Source organism: Monomorium pharaonis, chromosome 6 (assembly GCF_013373865.1).
Source record: "Monomorium pharaonis isolate MP-MQ-018 chromosome 6, ASM1337386v2, whole genome shotgun sequence".
Classification (NCBI taxonomy): Eukaryota; Metazoa; Arthropoda; class Insecta; order Hymenoptera; family Formicidae; genus Monomorium; species Monomorium pharaonis.
Genome location: NC_050472.1, coordinates 14,584,430 through 14,606,142, shown reverse-complemented (window position 1 = coordinate 14,606,142; position 21,713 = coordinate 14,584,430). Strand labels below are relative to the sequence as shown.

At 30.2% G+C, this 21,713-nt stretch overlaps 1 protein-coding gene across 4 annotated transcripts in view; it reads right to left on the bottom strand.

Moving 5' to 3' along the window:
- LOC105835795 (regulatory-associated protein of mTOR) overlaps positions 1-21,713 on the bottom strand; it is a 134,323-nt gene that overhangs the window by 58,373 nt on the left and 54,237 nt on the right. For 2 of the 4 annotated variants that reach the window (XM_036288885.1, XM_036288888.1), the window contains exons 10-15: positions 15,459-15,533; positions 15,111-15,368; positions 13,079-13,222; positions 12,752-13,010; positions 10,939-10,980; positions 10,596-10,753 (exon numbers count right to left, since the gene is read on the bottom strand). In XM_036288885.1, the coding sequence (XP_036144778.1) occupies positions 10,596-10,753; positions 10,939-10,980; positions 12,752-13,010; positions 13,079-13,222; positions 15,111-15,368; positions 15,459-15,533 (936 nt within the window). The remainder of the gene's footprint in view (positions 1-10,595; positions 10,754-10,938; positions 10,981-12,751; positions 13,011-13,078; positions 13,223-15,110; positions 15,369-15,458; positions 15,534-21,713) is intronic. The other 2 variants (XM_036288886.1, XM_036288887.1) reach the window with 2 other exon arrangements.

The following is a 21,713-nucleotide window of genomic DNA, read 5'->3' as shown; positions in this document are numbered from 1 at the left end:
CCACCGCTCCATCACCGCGCCATCTCACCAAACCCTCCAATCACATTCCTTCCGTCACCACTTTTCCTTCTGTCGCCTTTTTCCTGTCCTCTTTTCCCATCCATTGTCTCTATACTCCATGTTAGTCTCTCTCGCCTCCGAAATTCTCCAACATTTCTCTTCTCATTTCTTCTCTCCTCTGTCCTCTCTTTCTACTTTCCTACTTTCCCTCCAATTGCCCGATCACTCTCCAACTTGCTCTTTCCGAATTTCCAACTCATGTTTCTCACTTTCATCTCCAGCACTTACCACCTTTTCACTCCGAAGCCCTCCAAATCACAAACTCTCAATCACGCCATCTTTCCCCATATATGGTATACTATATATACTATATATACTATATATACTATATATGTTAAGAAAATATTTAGTATTGGTAATACTGTTTTATCACTTCGTAGAGGTAATCTAAACAATGATATAATGGAATATCAACTTTTATTAAAAATTAATAGAAATTACCAATAAAATTTATAATAACAAATTTATATTTTGTAAGATAATTGATAATCCTATATCCTAATCCAAATAAACCTTGTAATTTTAAAAAAATTTTAATAAAACAATTATAAGTTTAATAAAATTATATCAAGAGTAAAAATATAAATTTGACTATATTTATAAATTTAATTAGTTCAAACTTTTTTATTTACATTTTAAGCATTTTAAAACTTTGTTTAAAAAAGTTTTTTACTTTGCAAATTTAAAAAATATGTTGCTCACATTAATATTTTAAATAAAAACATATTTTACAAATTTTTTATTTAATCTCGTTTTAGCATTAACCCTTATGTGAACACCCAGCGTTTACCACATTGTTACACACCCAAGGTACCTGGGTGCCCATCATTAGTTTTTCTTAATTCCTGAGTTTGTATGTGAACATAATCATTTCTAATGAATTTACTTTATTAAACAAACATCAATAGAAACTATCGAAGCCATTTCCAAGTCCCCCAGCCTGTTACAGTTTTCATGAAAAAAAATAGAAGTAGGGTCTCCAAGCGCTGCGCAGGTAGCGCGCAGTCAGTTTTGACGAAATGTCGATTGATACCAAAGTTATCGAGTAGTTAATATCTAAAGCATATACTCCAAATAAAATCGATTATTATGTGTAGAAACAATTGAATCAACATCTACAAATTTTTCAGCTGCATACTTATTTATTAAACTTAACGCAAATGTGTTTGCGCGTATGTTAGTTGTATTGGAACCTATTCTATGATTTTGTCCCGTAAAGCAATTGACAATTAACAATTAGTTATTATTTTATAAAGCAAAAGATATCACCATCACGTAGAATAATTCACATCGGACAAACAGCGTCGCAACAGTGCATATTTTTTGTAAAGAAAAATTATTTCTTATTATTTTTATACATTATACAAAATTATTTCTTTATGTAGACATATCGGAAATAATAAACATAAATTAATTTAAAATCTGTTTGTTTTACACAACATTAATATTAATATTAATAGTAAATACAGACGGTAATAATGCCAATTAACTTGACAAAACGTTTGCAAATTGATAATTGACTCAACCTTGAGACAGTATTGGTAGCAAAAAAATTACAAATTCTTGTCACGTTTACTACAAAGAAACTGTTCAAAAGACGCAGAAAATCGCGAAAATGTTCAGTTTGCGAAAAGCCTGTCTGCTATGAACACTGTGTATCGACAATCAAATGTATTGATTGCACTAAATAAATGCAAGTATGATCTAATTACTTTGAAAATTATTGTAATTATTTATTTATTAACTCCTGTTACCTCAATAAAATATTTATTAATGTTATAAATTAATTCTCGGGTCAAAAGATCATTTTTCATCTAGGAGGTATCCGGATGTGTCCGCTAAGCACATGTACTTTAACGTCATTTAGTTTAGGTTCAAAAAAATTGAAAAAAATTACCAGTGTTTTTAGTTTCTAAAAGAGTTAAATAATAGAGATTCGAAGGCTTATGTCAAAATTTCAATTTTTATTCAAGTTATAAGCAAAAATACGACAAAGTGGGCACCCGAATACCCATGTGTGCACATAAAGGTTAAAGAAATAACGAATCGTTACTTTTTATGTAATGGTAATGAGTTACTTTTGAGAATCAGTAACGAGTAACGGTAATGAGTTATTTTTAAAAAGTAACTTTCCCATGCCTGATTGATATACACTGATCATTCAGAATTTTATGAAATTTTCTACTATATATTAAATTTATTATCTTAAAATTTATTTATTATATATTCACTTATATTTAATAATCTTGGAAATATTATTAAACAAAAATGCATAAAATAAAATCAATTAATTTTATAACAAATTTTGCATTATATTCAATTCGCTATTTTTAAATTAGAAATTCTAATCTCAAAAAAGAATAGATGAATAGACTGATTATGATAGCAAATAAATTCGATGTTTTATTTGTAATTTTTAAGGTACAGAAATATATAAGAACCTATTAAAAATATATGAGAAGATATATTAATAAAAGTATAAAATAAATGTGTAAATAATAAATCTATAGTAAAATAAATATTAAGTAAAAATCGACTAATATCCTTCTTTGAAAACTGTGACAAAAAAACTTTAATATACAGGATGTTTGTAAACGCGTTTGTGGCGCAAAATTTTTTTGTAACAAATTCTCTGTAACATTTTAAGAGAAAAATACAAAAATGTTGAGGCTATAATAATTTTCAAATGGAAAGAGTTTAATGATTACAGATAACAGCTAGAATTTTGGGCGCTCAAGGATGGTAATGATAAAAAAAACGTTCAAATGCCTTTAACAATAATATCTTTACTTAAGGGTTCAAAAGCAGTTTGTCGGGTTCAAAAAATCGATATTTTTTTTATTGCATTTTTCGACAGTTTAAACCTTCAAGAATGTTGTCCTAAAACTGTTTTTTTAAATTCCAATAAGTAAAAAAGTTACACAATATATTTTATCGGGCAGTACACAGGCGTGCGCTTGCCCTTTTTGACATCCGAGCACAACACGTGACACGGAAGGCTCATATAAGTCGCCGTCTCTCTAAAAATGAACAAATAGAGACAGATCTTGAACAGGAGGCTTCCCTGTATGGCCCAGGAATTGACGATAATAAGTTTAAGGAATTCAGTTTTACAATAGAGTAACGTCATTCGAAAATTTTAAACACGTTTTTCTCAAAACCATGTTTTTAAAGTCGGTAACCATGATAACTTGAAAACGGATCAACCGATCTACCTTTTTTTTTTAACTAAAAGATTATGAAATTCGCTTGTCTTTGTCGTATCCGATTTTTAAAATTCAAATTTTTTCTATTTTTTTTTTAACAAACAAAAATTAAATTTTTGGCCGAAAATCGGCATTCTAATTTTAAAGGTCCGCCCATTTTGTTTAAAATTTGAATTTTAAAAATCGGATACAAGGACGAGGGAATTTACTCTTCTTTAAAATCCCGTTTGGTTTTTGTGTTTCGGATGAACGGGCAAGGAAATATTATGGTTACCGCAGAATCATGCGTGGCGCGCACGGGTAACTACAGGACGATGAAAGGGGAAAATTTTTTAACTAAACTAGTACAATAAAATTTGTATGAAAATTACAAAAGGTGTACTTTATTATGCAAAAAGTCTCATTTTTATAGTTAGTCTCTTGGCTGTGAAAAAAATTCATGAAGAATGCCTTTTTTTGATAGCGCCAAACTGCTATGCCCCCTTAATAAATTATCGAACAAATGACATAAGTTCTATAAAAATAAAATTGTTTATTCGTAATAAATTTGTTATAAAAACAATTCAAAACATTTTTATTAAAATTTTAATATGTATGCACTATGTATCGATATCAATATTTCTTTTTTTATAAAAAGATATTAAACAAGGTAAAAAATTATGGAAAATTTAATAGTTTATTTAAATTCAATATTGTACACAAGAAGTTTTAACGATTTCTTCGCGTAATAATTATCCAAACCAAATTACCTTTTTTAAAAAGGTAAAAAAATCGCCCCAAGTGTGTGGTTTTTCTTTAAAAAAAAAAAAAATCACAAAATCCAAGAATACTTTTGATAAATTCAACCTAAGTGATATTTTTTTATAACAAAAAGAATCACAAATGTAAGATAAAACTTTCGATCAAATGCAACCTAAGTAATATATATTTCTAAAATGGATAATTCCTATAACTTTGATTACACAGGCACACAAAAAAAAAAGGTTGGTCCGGCGGACTAGACTAGTCAATCCTTATGTATTTCGACCCGCTGAATCCGAATCCAAGGTCAGAATTGCAAAGTTAGCTCGCATTTTCTAACCTCAAAAATAATTTTTTTTTAATGTTGGTCCGGCAGACTAGACTAATCTATCCTTATGTATTTTTACCCGCTGAATTCAAATTCAATGTCAAAATTGCTGCATTGGCTCATTTTTCCTAACCTCAAAAAAAAATTTTTTTTAAATCTTGGTCCGGTGGATCAGACTAGTCTATTTTTATATATTTTGGCCCGCTGAATCCAAATTCAAGGTCAGAATCGCTGAATCGGCTCATTTTTTCCTAACCTCAAAAAACACCTTGTAAAAGCAGTTTGGGTCACAAATGTATAATCCAGAGTGTGCAGGATTCCGTAACCACATTATCCGAGGAAAGTTCAATACGTATGACAAGTCTGAGTTTCTGTGAGTAAATAGCATAGAAAATTCACACCCTTTTTCTATTATATACAACTCATTTATTCTCGAAGGCTTGGATTAATGAACAAACTGAAATCTGGATGTTAAAAGTCTGATGAATAGAAACTATTCATCGATTCTTCTAAGAGAAGCTTGAAAGCAGTGTTGCTGTACATTACTAATGTATATGCCTCCATTCCTGTAATGCACTCGGTAGTGATAAAAAAAGTATACAAACCTAAAAAGTTCTTTAAAAAATTAAATACACAGAACATAGGTGGCAAATTTGTGGGGATCTAAAAATTCTCACCATATTATTCAGTCAACAATCAGGTTACACAAAAAATCCATGCTTTCTATGTGAATGGGATAGTAGAGATCGAACGAACCATTACATAAGAAAAGAATAACCGACAAGAACGTCTTTGCAACCTGGGTCTAAAAATATAAATGAACCGTTAGTTAAGCCTTCAAAAGTTCTTCTTCCACCTCTTCATATCAAATTAGGACTCATAAAACAATGGGTAAAAACTCTAAATAAAATTGGTAAATGCTACCAGTATTTACAAGAAAAATTTTCCAACATCTCTGATGCAAAATTGCGGGAAGAAATTTTCGATGGACCTCAAATACGTAAAATGTTGAGAGACAACAATTTTGTCACCAAAATGAATAAAGACGAGAGAGCAGCATGGCTGAGTTTCAAAAATGTCACAGAAAATTTTCTAGGAAACCACAAAAGTCAAAACTACAAAGAAAGGATGGCGGAAATGATGGAGAACTATAAAAAACTAAGTTGCCTAATGAATCTTAAGTTGCATTTCTTAGATTCTCACATCGACTACTTCCTAAAAAATCTAGGTGATTATAATGAAAAACAGGGAGAAAGATTTCATCAGGACATCAAGGAGATAGAGCATCGATATCAAGGCAAGTGGGATGTGAATATGATGACTGATTTCTGCTGGACGCTCAAACGTGATGTCTCTGTGAAAGGGAAGAAATGTAAGAGAAAGCCATTGCACAGAACCTTCGAGTATAAAAGAGTTAGAAATAACAAAAAAAGGAGTGAATTTTCTACGCTATTCATTCACAGAAGCTCAAACTTGTCAGACATATTGAATTTTCCCCGGGTAATGTGGTTATGCAAGCCTGCACGCTCCGGATTATACATTTGTAACCCAAACTGCTTTGACAAGGATTTTTTTAGGTTAGAAAAAATGAGTCAATTCAGCAATTCTGACCTTAAATTTTGATTTAGCGGATCAAAATACATAAAAATAGACTATTCTGGTCCGCCGGACCAACATTAAAACGAATTTTTTTTTAGGTTAAGAAATAATAAGCCAATGCAGCAATTCTGACCTTGGATTTGGATTCAGCAGGTCAAAATACATAAAAAAAAATTTTTTTGAGGTTAGAAAATGCGAGTTAACTTTGCAATTCTGACCTTGGATTCGGATTTAGCGGGTCGAAATACATAAGGATTGACTAGTTTAGTCCGCCGAACCAACCACATTTTTTGTGTGCCTGTGTTATTAAAGTGACAATTATTTAAAAATAAAAAATTATTTTATTTACACACACACACACACACACACACACACACACACACACACACACACACACACACACACACACACACACACACAAATTAATTTCTCTACAAAATAATGATATGTAAATATTTTGCGCTGATTAAGAATAAACACTACAAAATAAAAGTTTTTTCTCTACAAAAATAATGTTATGAAGAAATATGCGTCAGTCTATAAAAATAGATGTTTAGTCTTTAGCTGGCATTCATAGTTTGATTTTTCATTAAGCTTATATCAGACTAGAGATTGACATTGGGATTAAATTGAAATGTAATTGTCAGGAAGCATATTAGCAAAAAATAAAGGACATAATATTGAGCCTGTAAATTTATTTTAATATAAATAAATTACAAATATTAGTATTTTAATACAAATAAATATTTTACTACAAAAACTTGGCGCTGCTAAACCAAATAATTTGATTTAATACAAAAACGCTTTTATACAAACTAATTCATAAATTAAAATAATACGTATAACATTACACCCATGCATAAGAGAAAGAGAGAGAAAAAGAAACATTTGAACGTACGCACGCATAAAAGACTAAAATATTAAAATCGCTTCCTTATAAACTAAACACATATACACATACACACAAACACACACTCAGATGAATGCACAAAAGAAAAAGAGCTGGCAAATCATTCCGGCTTAGCGGCGCCAAGTTTTTGTAATAAAATATTTATTTGCATTAAAATATTTGTAATATTTGTAATTTATTTGTATTAAAATACTTATTTACCGGCTCAATATTATGTCCTTTATTTCTTGTTAATATGCTTCCTGACAATTACATTTCAATTCAATCCCAATGTCAATCTCTAGTCTGATACAAACTTAATGAAAAATCAAACTATGAATGACAATCAAAAAATAAACATCTATTTTTATAGATTGGCGCATATTTCTTCATATCATTATTTTTGTTGAAAAAAAACTTAATACTCTCATTTTGTAGTGTTTATTTTTAATTGGCGTAAAATATTTACATATCATTAATTTTGTAGAGAAATTAATTTGTGCGTGCGTGCGTGCGTGCGTGCGCGCGCGCGTGCGTGCATGAATATAATTTTTTATTTTTTAATAATTGTCACTTTAATAATCAAAGTTATATCATTTCAAAAATATATATTACTTAGGTTGCATTTGATCAAAAGTTTTATCTTAGATTTGTGATGCTTTTCATTATAAAAAAAATACCACTTAGGTTGAATGTATCAAAAGTATTCTTGGATTTTGTGATTTTTTTCCTTAAAGAAAAACCACACACTTGGCGCGATTTTTTTACCTTTTTAGAAAAGATAATTTGGTTTAGATATCATGCATTTTGTAGTATTTAGAGATTATATATTACTTAGGTTGAATTTGATATGACCAAAAGTATTATCTTGGATTTTGTAATTTTCTTCCTTAAAGAAAAACTACACACTTGGCGCGCTTTTTTATCTTTTTTAAAAAGGTAATTTTGTTTTTAATTTTACATTGGTATTGATGATTAAATAGATGAGGTGTGATGTATAGAGTTGTGCATTGGTTAAATATTGATAATGTTGTAAGGATAAGGACCATCTTTTGTCACCAAGATACTAGCAATTATATATGTCACTAGTAAACCAAAGAATAAAAATTAGTGTTATTAGCAACATTTATTTAAAGTTTTATTCAAACTAATTAATAGTTAATATTGATTGACAATTACAGCAATATTTAACTAATTCATAATTCTATATCACACAACATTTTTCACCTATTTCATCGACGCTAGTGTAAAATCTGAGTTATGTTACTCTCTGATTAATTAATTTTATATTAGTGTTGATGATCAAATAGATAAAATGTGACGTATAGTTGTGCATCGGTTAAATGTTGATCTCCTCCTCCCGTGTTGGGTAAAAATAACAAAAGTCTACTAAGATATCTTAATACAAATAATCGGTTAAATATTGATAACGTTATAAGGATAAGAACTATCTTTTGTTACCAAGGTACCGGCAATGATATATGTTACTAGTAAACCAAAGAATAAAAATTAATATTATTGAAAACATTTATGTAAAGTTTTATTCAAGCTAATTAATAATTAATATTAACTGACAATTACAACATTTAACTGATCACAATTCTATATCACACAACATATTATCTATCTCATCAATACCAATGTAAAATCTGAACTTGTTACTCACTGATTAATTTTACATTGGTATTAATGATTAAATAGATGAAGTGTGACGTAGAGTTGCACGTTAAATATTGATAATGTTATAAGGATAAGAACCATCTTTTATCACCAAGGTACTGGCAATTAAACACGTCACTACTAATATACTACTAAAATAAAAAATAAAAATTAGTATTATTAAAAACATTTATAATTTTGTTCAAGCTAATTAATAGTTGTTAATATTGATTTTATCTTAAATTTGGCTTTTATATTTATTTTGATCTTAAGTTCTCATACTTAAAATAAGGAAAAATTTATCTTAAAATATGTTGTATCTTATTAGTTATAAAATATCTCAAAATAAACTTAAAACAAATGTTCCAGAAATATCCTTTTGTAAACAACACGTAATATTAAATATTTTTTTATTATTCGAGAGGAGTAAAAGGATAAACAATACGTTATATCAAATAATGTCCTGAAAAATATTATGAGTACTTGATAATAAGATACTTTAAAGTTGATTTAAAACTGGAAAATATCTGATTATTATATCTCAAATGTATTTTACTATATGGAAAATATTTACAAACTTTTATAGACAAAGAAAAAACGTAGCAAAATATATCACAGAAATATCTTAAAGATATCTATATGTCAGAATATCTGTTGTGTAGCAATAGTCACTATCAAGATATTTTAAGTTCAATGTTTCTGAAATATCCCCAAGATAATAAAAATTCATATTAATTTTATCTCAGTTATTTGATTTTTAGATTTATTCTAACTAATGTTTAATTCTCATATTTAAAATAGACTAAAGCTTTCCTTAAGATATGTTATAATTACTACTTTGTAAAGTATAACATCTATTTTATCAACACCACTGTAAAATCTGAGCTATGTTACTATCTGTTTAATTAATTTTACATTAATATTGATGATTAAAAAAGATAAGGTGTAATGTTGAGTTGGGTGTAAAGTTGTGCATTGGTTAAATACTAATAATGTTATAAAGATAAGAACCATCTTTTATCACCAAAGTATCAACAATTATATATGTTACTAGTAAAGCAAAGAATAAAAGAGGAACCAGAGGAGGAAAAAAAAGTAGGAAAGACAAGTGGAAGGAGTTAGGCACAAAAAGAGGCGGATAAAAAGAAGGGACAACGGAGAGAGGATAAAAAGGAAATGGAAAACATTTAAGGAAAAAGAGATAGGGGAAAGGGATCATAGATGGACGTGGAGGGGAGCTAGGGCAACTGTTTGTTAAGGCTGTCCAATGGCCAAGTGGCAAGGTAAAGTGTAAAATTGATGTATATGTTTTTAATATAACTGACTGTGACAGAAGAAAAAAAAGTTGTGAGGGGTTTGGTGGTCCCTCTGAAAACATCCTGGACCCTCAGAGGAATCCGAAATAAACTTATTATATATATAATATGGAATAAATCAAAACGTACTGCTTTAAAATTCGTAAAAATAAAAAATATTTTAATTATTTCATATATATTTTTATTGCCGTAGAAGTTTATTGTATGAATCAAATAAATGTAATGACAGTTAACCTTCTGGAAAAATATTATTGATTACGTGAAGAATCCGTTAAAATATTATTCAAATAAATTTTTTAATTTCCAATAGTTTTTTGCAAGTTCAATATTTTTTTATAAGAAAAGAAATATTGATAGCGATATAATACATACATATTAAAGTTTTAATGAAAACATTCTAAATTGTTTTTATAACAAATTTATTATTAAAAAACAAATGATTTTTAATGAAACTGTTATGGCATATTTGTTCAATAATTTATTGTACAAAAATGTTATTGCTAAAGGCATTTAAAAGCAGCTTTATCACTACAACCCCTGAGCGTGCAAAATTTTAGCCTTATCATTCGTGATCTTTAAACTCTTCCCATTTGAAAATTATTATAGCCTCGACATTTTTGTATTAGAATTTTCTTCTTAAATGTTACAAACAATTCATTATTAAACATTCTCACGCGAGTTTAAAAACACCCTATATAAGATATCTAAATTCATAGACAGAAATATCGTACATTTTTTAGACTCATTTTTTAAACCCACAATGGATCAATAATGCGTTATATATGTTTAAAAAATACCTTATTACGAATATGATTGGTGACTTTCTGAGACATAGCACCGACCACTGGATGAGGATCATCGTCGAGATTACACAATCCATGCCATAATTTCATATATACACTTCCATAGGAAAGACTCGGTAAGTTTCCAAGAGAACCATGACCTATGACGAAAACTTGATAAAAGTCATGAAGCATCGTTAAAATCGCTGTAAAGATCAATTTTAATTTAAAAAAATGGCGCTATTATACAAAGCTCGTGCCAAAAGCTCCACTCTATTAGTGGAAATTGCACAGTTACAAAATAAAAAAGCATTAACATGTATAAACATGCAATGAAACTTCATTTAATCATTATTACCAAGTGACTCGCAAGGTTTCCTCACGAACTCCCAATTATTACCTGGCACACGAAAAAATCAATGCAAATAACTATTCGATTCAATGCTCAAAATATTTTATAAAATATTAAGAAGGTATTCTCTTTTCTTAATTTCAAAAAATCAATTTTTTGTATTTTAAGTTTAAACTATGTGTGTATATGTGTGCGTGTGTAAATTATTGTCGCCAAAATAATTCAACTCGTTTTGATCCAATTAATCCTAAATTTTTAAAAAAAATTTATAATTTCCTTTTTTTCTTCTATTACATGCAATTAAATAAAAATTAGCTTCAATTTTTTCGATAAAAATATCTTGAAAAATCAAAAATTAAATTTTTTTAATTATTATTGTTTTTGCAAAGTATTTTTTAACCTCTTAACTGCCAGCGTCAAAGATCTTTGTCTTTTCAGACATAGCCTAAATTGTCGAAAAATTGAAAATCTTTAACACTAAAGAAAAATCTCTTTTTTCCTCTTTGGACACACTCTGGATTTACCAAACCATAAACTTCAGTGTTAAAAATTCTCCATTTTTCACCCATGTCCGAAAAGACAAAAATTGTTATCTTATTCTAGTTCCAAAAATTAGAAAAAACTGAAGAATAAGTTAAACTGAGCTTAAAGTTAATGTTGGTAGAAACGAGCTTAAGTCGGCTACATTTGTGTAGATCAAAATTTGTTTTAATATTCTGGTTTAGATATTCTGCTCGTAAATGATATAATGCAACAATAAGCCGGAATTTTTTTACACACCCATGTAGCTTAGAAAATAATTCCCAAAAATATCTTTTTTAAAAAAAAATGTATACAGAATATTCAAGTATCAAAAAATAAATGTCAAATTCTAAAGGAAAATTGGAAAAAATGATCAATTTTTGCTCCTAGCCCGTAAGTAAAATCGTATTTTCTTTTAGTCTTTTAGTTGTAGAATAACGTGGTCAGATTTATTTATTTGCCCGAAAATGCAGGAAAACGCGTCAAAAACTAAGCTCAAGTACGATAATTGCTAAAATTCGTGTTATACTGTTTTTTGCGGATAATCACGTAATATTTTTTTGTCTAAAAATACGATAAAAAGGCCTAAAATGGAAATAACAGTGTGATTATTGCGAAGAATCTAATTATACTGATATTTTCTTATGGATGATAGACAGTGGTCGATTCTTGTCTTCAAATGGAGCAGAACAAATTCATATACTTTTTAAATAGTTTTTCATTGTAGAATCACAATAAGACTTCAAGCGCACATTTTATTAAATCGAAATAGTTTTCTACATGTAATTTTACAATAAAAACTATTTAAAACGTACATGAATTGCGCTGCTCCAATCAAAGACAAGAATCGACCACTATTATCCATAAGAAAATATCAATAAAATTAGATTCTTCACAATAATCACTTTTGTCCCTGATTTAGATCTTTTTTCTCACATTTTCCGACAAAAAAATATCACCACAATTATCTACAAAAAACGGTATACAGATTTTAGCGATTATCGTACTTGACTTAGTTTTTGACCCGTTTCCCTGCATTTTTGGGTAAAATGATATCACTACATTGTTCTGTAACCAAAAAATTAGAAAAAAACACAGATTTTATTTGTCAGCTAAGAGTAAAAATCGATCATTTTTTCTCATCATCCTTTATATAAATTTATAATTCTTTTACCAAAGATATATTTTTCATATTTTCTCTAAAAAAAATTATTTTAAAAAGATTTAAAAACTAAAAGCAAGAATACCTCCTTAATTGATTTTTGGCTTTCAAAAATCGGTATTCGTTTACCGGTACCTAGACTACTAATAGACGACGAAGATGAGACTCTTTTGATGCGATCCTGCGATCCAAACCCATCGATCATATCTACAGCATACGTATTGTTCGGAGATAACATCTTCAATCTATCGCGCGAACTAATGCGCCTCATACCACTGAATGGGGACAGAGTTTCTACGATAAGATCCTTTCGACTGTTCTCTTCGGCCATGGCTAGCGTAACAAAGGAATTTTCGAAATGTAACACCATCCATTGAAGAGCCACAACTAATTCCTGTATAAATAATATGTAATAATCGCTCAACAATATTCATAAATTTCATATCACAAATTTAGTCTTACCTTTCTAACCAATGGGCACATATCGTAAGAAACTGTATTAATAAGTGTCATAGCAATAATTTGGTCAATATTATTCGCATGCTCGCTCCTTGTCGTAACGCTGTTTATAAATGTGCCTAATGCGTACACACTAGCTGCTCGGACCTGTATAAAACATTTTGTTATTTTGAAGTATACAAGAACACTATGATAAAAACGTCAAAAAATTTCAAGTTTTTTATCATCATGAAATTAAGTTGATAAAAGTTGATAAAAGTTAAAAATAAATAATAATATAAATGTTATTTAGATATACCCTAGTAGAAAAAATTTAATAGTTTTGATGAAATTAGATAAATTTGATTTTTTATTAGTAAAATTTCAATAAATGCATCAAAATTTCAATTATATTCCAAGTATATTTCATAATTTTCTGCGTTTAATAAAAGAACAACCGATAGCACATTTTAATAAGAATTTAAGAAAAGTATATAATAAAACATCAATAAAAAATTATTTAATAAAAAAATAAAACAATTTTTCACAAATTTTTGATAATATTGCAACAAAAAAATTTTAATATTCCACAATGATAAATTAACACTAGTACAATCAAACTCGGCAAAATAAATAAAACTTTCCGATTTTTTAATTAAATTACAAAAGCTGTTAAGATGTTCACTCTTCTCCAGAAATAAAAGTCCAATGTATGTTAAATTGGGTTATCTCACAAGAAATAATACAAGTCCACTTCTACCAATCCATTTATTTGGAAATATTCTGTTGGGCTCTCGTCTAAACTAAATTGGAAAATCTTCAGTAAGAAAGCGAACAAATCTCTCGCCTATTAGAGATTCTTAAAAAAAAAAGATCTAATTAAAAAACACCAATGATTCCTGCCCAAATATTGCTACTCCATTGGTGTTGGTCGTCCATACTTCTCCAGTGTCATTAATTACTTTCATTCCAATAATAGAAATTATGCCTATTAATAGTTCCATTATTTTTAAATGTTGCCTCATCTGATCATAATACAAATCAGAAAAAGAAAGGATCTTCTAATTTATTTTGAACCTATGTACAGAACTGGATTCTTTGTTAAAATCATGTTGGTAAAGTTCTTGGAGTAGCAATCTATAAATGTAATTTATTTTTTCTAAATATTCGCGACATTAAAGTGGATTTGGTTAATATCTCTTGCAGCCATGTGGATTTACAATAACGTGCGGCTAATACATCAAACGTTTTCATTCTTAACTACAACATTTTGTTTTTGTTGTCTTGGCGTAGGCTTAACATTTCCAGTAGTGCATAATGGATTTTCCAAACGTGTAAAAACTCCTTTTATAAAATAATTTGGAAAGCATGTAACATATAAATCAGCCTCTCGCATTTTGTCTGCACTCACCGTAAATCATTAACATAACGAAAACATCTTAATTAGAGTATAAAATTTTAAAGAAAATTGGATCCGATTTTTATTCGCGATGTAATCTGCGAACTTATTGGTTAATCAATCACAACTGGAATACGAATATTATCTCTATAATTACCCTTGTAAATATTACATATGTAAATAAAACAAAAGTTTAATAGAATGTTTCCAAACAAATGATTCGGTAGAGAAAAGTTCTACATTATCTTTGATAAAAAATACTAGATTGGCATTCCGATTCATAATTTTATTAATATCCCAACAATAGTTCACTATTCAAAAAATACTCTGAAACAAAAGTTATTAAGCTCATTGTGTACTAACGATAGAGTAACTAAAAAGTACTTATTTTTATTAAAAAAATTTTTTATTCTTTATATAAAAAGTGAAAATTTAAAATTATTCAAAGTTATCAAAGTGTGTAATTATAATTATTCTACAAATTTCATAATAGATGTTTCCTTCTATATACGCGCGCGCGCGCGCGCGCGCGTGTGTGTGTGTGTGTGTGTGTGTGTGTGTGTGTGTGTGTGTGTGTGTGTGTGTGTAATGCAATTATTACATGTATAATAAATAAATTATATAAAGAATAATTGTATATATAATAATCGTTTTAACCTCTGGTACGGGATCCTTTAATAAGGTAAACAGTTTTTCATGAGCAATGTCCCTGACACCACACCATCTCGCTTTATCAAAATTATGCCAAAGCCGCGCCAGACACAAACAAAGCCATTGTCGTAACAAAGAATTTGAGTCTCCTAATTGCTCCAAACATATTGAAACAAGACTGCCCTGATTTGCGGCCACTTGTCCTGGCCGATAATCATTCACAATACTGGCTAATACAAATGCAGCTAATGTTCTGTGTTCACTCTGAAATCATTACCAAATGTATTCTAGTTACTAAGAAGAACTTAAGCGGCTGTAATCCAAATAATTACTAAAAGCTTAAATGTAAGTTACCGGAATAGAAGTGTCTTGCAATACAGACAAGAAGTATTTATGACCGCCATCACGCACAAGGTCTGCTTGACAAGTCTGCAATTGAGAGTTGTATATAAAATTGAAATATATATATAAATTTCAATATTATTTATTTAATATACGTATATATACATATATATACATACATAAATTTCAATTTTATATATATACATTTTTATTTTGTACATAAGGTACATAATATATTATATGTAATATTATTTAATCATCAAAACGTCCTTTTCTATAACTTTTTGTCATCTTTCAAATTAAATTTGCAAAATTTCTTTAAAAATGGAAGATATTGGTTTAGAGGCAGTAAAATTGTAAATTAAATTTTGTATTTTACAAGAACTCTCCAACTGCAAAATAAAATTTTCAATGAAACATAGTGTGTTTAAAAGAGGGTAGAGTACTAAAAAATTGTAAAGCATTGATTTCAGGTCTGTTACAGCATGCATGTGACTGCGTCAATGGGAAAAGAACTATTGGCTGCTGTTCACATATTGCTGCAATACTCTCACGTGAGATATTTGTCCAAAATTTTTAAATCTTATAGCGAATTCGGTTGCTTGCACTAGTGCGCACTGAGTGTATATTAAGGCTTGTTTATAGTCAATTTTTATATTTAAGAATAATCTTAAATTCTTCTTAAAATACTTCTTAACCAGTAAAATGATCTATATAACATCCATAGAATTATTTTTTTGGTTAAATAGTTTTTGAACATGTATTCTTAAATATAAGAATACTGATGTAAAGTATGTAAACAAGTCTTAGTGCGCACTCAGTGCGCATTAGTGCAAGCAACCGAATTCGCTATTAAATTCTCTGTAAAATGTTTCAGAAGAATAATACTCCTATAATCAAAAAAGACAACAATAAGAATTGAAAGAATCTTGCAGGCAATAATAAGCACTTCAATTCATGAGAAACAAAGGGATTCATAATAAACAAGCACCCCAGTTTGTGAGAGGCGCTACTGAACCTACTACTTTGAATTTTAAGTCTTTTTAAAAAATAATTCGGCTAATTATTTAAGTATTTCTAGTCACACAATAAATCATAAAATGCTATTGCATACAGAGCGAGGCACTATACAGTGCACCACATACCGTACGTGGCGAGCTCAAGATCTTAATTTTTTTTAACTATGAACTACCCCTCCAATCGTTTTGAAACTTGATCATGTTATTCTAAAATATTTGAAGATATTTCAAGAAGAAAATAGTGATAGTGCCTCACGTGCCTCCCATTAAAATAGTTAAAAAAATATTTTAAAAAATTTTGATTGGTATTTAAAAAAAAACCCATAATTTTTTAATAATATTGCGGTATTGAAACCCATAATATATACTTTTTGTGAAAATATAAACCAATTTCTTGTAAAAATATATACCAAATCCGTGCGGAGCAACACACACATGGTTATCCTGCTATGCCCTTTGCATTAAAGTTGGACTGTAATAAGTCCTGAAACATAGCCAAGCAAAACGTGGTGACTAAGGGGACTGAGGTGCGCGCGTATACTTTTTGTCCATGGCTGACTCGAATTCAAAACCAGCTCACAATTTTTATTTTGTTTGATTTTTTTTCATAATTTTAATTTATTTTTGGCGTTATAAACATTAATAATTTAATAATATTTTAATAACATAATTTTTTAAAAAATATAAAAAAGAATTTATTTTTAAAGAAAAATGGAAAAATTATAGAACCTTAAATAAACAAATAAATATTACATATCATATGTCATGTAACTTAATTATATAATTACATAATTTATATACAAATATATAATTACATAATTAAATATTTGTATAATTTAATTATATGGCATATAATATATATTTTTTATTCGTTCATTTATCGTTCCATACTCTTTAACTTTTGTTTTAAAAATACATAAATTCTCCTTTATCTCTTTTTTAACCTTTCGAGGTCACATTTATTTCGGAGGTCACACTGAGTGGTTACCACCCATCATCATTTTTAAAGTCATTTATGAAATTATGGTAACAAAATATTCATGAATAAACCTAAATGTTGCAAAATGTATTCTATATTTAAGCAAAAATCTAAAATCGTTAGTACCTAAAAAAATTCTTGATCTTGCAACATTAAAAAAAAAAAAGAATTTTTACAAAATAAATTATAACTTTTTTAATTTTCAATATTTTCAGCTAAAAATTTAGACCTTTATTGTTCAAGTCTTGTACTTTAAAGAAAAAAATAATTCTTTAATCTTCTTATAAAAAAAGATATTTATTTTGCATACTGAACATGGAGTATTTTAACAGAAAAATATTTATTTTCATAAAAAAATCAACTAAAAAATATTTATTTCAAACTTTTTGAATGATAAAAATATAATAAACTTGATTTTTTTATGAAAATACCTATACATATATATGTATATCCCTCTATAAGAAAGGCATGTTATTAATTTTGTCATCGCTTTTCCGCGATGCTGATTGGTCGTTGGCGCTGTGACTTGCTTCACTCGTGTTTACAACTGTCAAATTATCGATAGTTTATTTGACAGTTTGACTTATTTAAAGAAAATATAAAAGAGACGAAGAAAGAAGAAAAAACAAATAATAAAAAGTATGTATGTAAAATATATGTATTATGATAATAATATATTATATGAAATGTATATATACATAAATGCGTGTGCATATATGTGCATGCGTACGTGCGTGTGTATACGTGTGTGCGTGTGTACACGTGTGTGCGTGCGTGTTCATTTAATTATTTTTATATACAAATTAACATGTTTAATTAATATCATATTTGAAATTATTATAATTAGAATACATATTTTTGTATTATTATTCTATCTTATTTCTGAAAAACGCTATAAAAACCTAGCATACATATAAATTAATATATATAAATGTTTTTTATTTAAAGATAAAAAAGAATAAGCATAGAAAAAAAGAGAAATACAGAAAAAGAGTGAGAAAAAAGAGAAGGAAAAAAGTATTATAAAAGAAAAAATTAGAAGTAAAAAAATATAAAGGAGATTTTTATAATGTAGCTATGTAGCTATGTAGCTATGTGGCTATGTGGCTAGCTAACTAGATAGCTAGATGACAGAGTGACAGAGTGACTGAGTGAGTGAGTGACAGAATGAGTGAGTGAGAGTGAGTGACTGAGTGAGTGAGTGAGTGAGTGAGTGAGTGAGTGACAGAATGAGTGAGTGAGAGTGAGTGACTGAGTGAGTGAGTGAGTGAGTGAGTGAGTGAGTGAGTGAGTGAGTGAGTGAGTGACAGAGTGACTGAGTGAGTGAGTGACAGAATGAGCGAGCGAGCGAGCGAGTGAGCGAGTGAGCGAGTGAGCGAGTGAGCGAGTGAGTGAGTGAGTGAGTGAGTGAGTGAGTGAGTGAGTGACAGAGTGAGTGAGTGAGTAAGTGACAGAGTGAATGAGTGAGTGAGTGAGTGAGTGAGTGAGTGAGTGACAGAGTGAGCGAGCAAGTGAGCGAGTGAGTAAGTGATAGAGTGAGTGAGTGAATGAGTGAGAGTGAGTGAATGAGTGAGAGTGAGTGAATGAGTGAGAGTGAGTGAATGAGTGAGAGTGAGTGACTGAATGACAGACTGAGTGAGTGATTGAGTGAGTGAGTAAGTGAGTAAGTGACTGACTGAGTGAGTGAGTGAGTGAGTGGGGGAGGGACAGAAGGAAGGAGCGAGGGAGGGAGGAAGGGAGGGAGTGAATAAATGAATGAGTAAAGAAGGAAGGGAGAAAGGGAAGGAGCAAGCGAGCGAGCGAGTGAGTGAGTAAGTGAGAGAGAGAGAAGAAGGGAGAGAGGGAGAAAGGGAGGGAGGGAGGGAGGGAGGGAGCGAGCAAGCGAGCAAGCGTAACTAGATAAATATGTATCTAGGTAGCTAGGTATAGCTCGATAGCTAGATAGCTAAGTTAAAACGCGTAATAGAATTATAAACATTGCATTTCCAAGATGGAGTCTGGCATCGCTTGACAACGACAAACTGGAATCGGCAGCAATCATTAAAACATGGGCCAACTTAGATAATAGTCTATCCGCTAGCCAAATGTAAAAAAAAAATAAACAACATTTTGAGAAGCATCTCAAATTTGGCAATAAATAAAGCTACGACTGAAAGCGATTCTTCAGTCTACTGGTGAAATAATAATATTGCGGACCTTAGAAGAGCGTCTAATTCGTGCTGGCGAAAAACCACAAAAGCAAAAGGCAAAGCAACACCGGAGGAACAGAAAAAAATGGATGAGGCAGTAAAAGAAGCAAGAAAAGAACTCAGGCTAGCCATTAAAAAATCAAAAATAAATGCATGGAACGAACTGATGGAAACGTTAGGTTTGGATCCGTGGGGAAAGCTTTTTAAGATAGTGACTAATAAATTAAGATCTGATTTTCTGATAACTCAAAAAATGGATAAAGATCTACTTAAAAGGACAACAGATTACTTATTTCCGACTCACAATCTGATGGAAAACCCAAACATTCCAGTGGAATGGAGCCAAGAATATGAGATTACGAACGAAGAAATAAGAAAGGCAATAAAAAAGATTAGCAATAGAAAAGCTCCAGAGCCGAACGGAATAAAAGGCCTTATCATTAAAGGATCAGCTGAATACATGATCAATCTATAGAAAGCATGTTTCAATAAATGTTTAGAAAAAGGATGTTTCCCAACGGCGTGGAAGTTTGCTCTTCTGGTGTTGTTGAAGAAGCCTAATAAATCGGAGGGCTTGCCGACCTCCTACAAACCGATTTGTCTGTTAGATGAGACCAGCAAGCTCTTCGAGAGGATATTGAGTGCACGCCTGCTTAAATATATGGAGAAAAAAAGCGAAATGTATGAACATTAATTCAGGTTTAGAAATAATAGGTCTACAATAGACGCTATAATGAAAGCCAAAAACTTAATAGAGGAATACACAGAAGACAACGAAATAGTCCTAATAATCAGTTTAGATATTGCAAATGCATTCAACACGCTTCCGTGGAAAGTGATTAGAGATGCTGCGGAGAGAAAGGGAATACCGGGATACCTTAGGAGGATACTGAATAGTTATCTTGACAACAGATACATGGCATACATAAACAACAAAGAGGAATATATATTTAGAAGAAACACCTGTGGTGTACCTCAGGGCTCAGCACTGGGTCCTGTCTTATAGAATATGGCTTATGACGTATTATCCAAGATCACCCCATTGGATACAGAAGTAATTGGCTTCGCGGATGATACTCTAATATTAGTGGCTGCAACGGAATTGAATAAGGTTATAAAGAAAGCGGAGCTAACAACCAGAATTATGCTAAGAGCAATAAAGAAATTGAATCTAAAGGTGGCCACTGAAAAAACGGATGTAATGGCTTTTGGTATCGGTGAAAAGAAAGTGCGTGGACTATATCTTAATATTGAGAACAATATATCTATTAAAAGATTTCTGAAGTATCTGGGAATAACTCTGGATAATAGATGGAGCTTTACAGAACACCTAGAGATTATTTCAAAGGCTGAAAGTTTAGCCATGGCCTTAAGTAAAATCTCTCCAAACCTAAGAGGACCGAGTAAGCGGTCTCGGAGATTATACTCCGAGATCGTTCACTCGATCATAAACTATGGTGCTAAACTATGGTCCCATTATAGAGAAGTAAAGTAAATAAGAACAGGATGGTGATGATTAAATCTAAACAACTGCAGAAGAGATTGGCCCTAAGAATAATAAGAGGATATAAAACAATATCTTACGTGTATGCTGTTGGCAAAATTGACACCCCTAGAGCTGCTGGCGAAAAAACACAAAGTTGTTTACAACAGAATAAAAAGCGCACCCTTTAGAGGAGTTTATCTGACTAAAAGAACCAAGCAATTAATCAGGGAGCAGGAGAGAGTGAATATGCTAGAAGCATGGGAAAAAAGAATGATTGATTGCGGCCCTAACGCACCGGGAAAGAGAGTTCGAGAGGCAATTGTTCCAGTATTGTTCGATTGGTAGGAGAGGGGAGACTTAACCCTAACGTTTAGATTGACTCAGATCGTTTCGGACAACGGTTTAATAAATTTCTCTTTAGGATAGGTAAATCGCAGACTCCAGTGTGTGCGCACTGCGATTTCGTCACAGACAATGCGCAGCACACGCTGGAGTTCTGCGAGACGTGGGTAAAGGAGAGAGATAAACTAAAAACAATTATAGGAAACAACTTAAAATTAAATAAAATAGTTATAACATCCCTAGAGAATACAG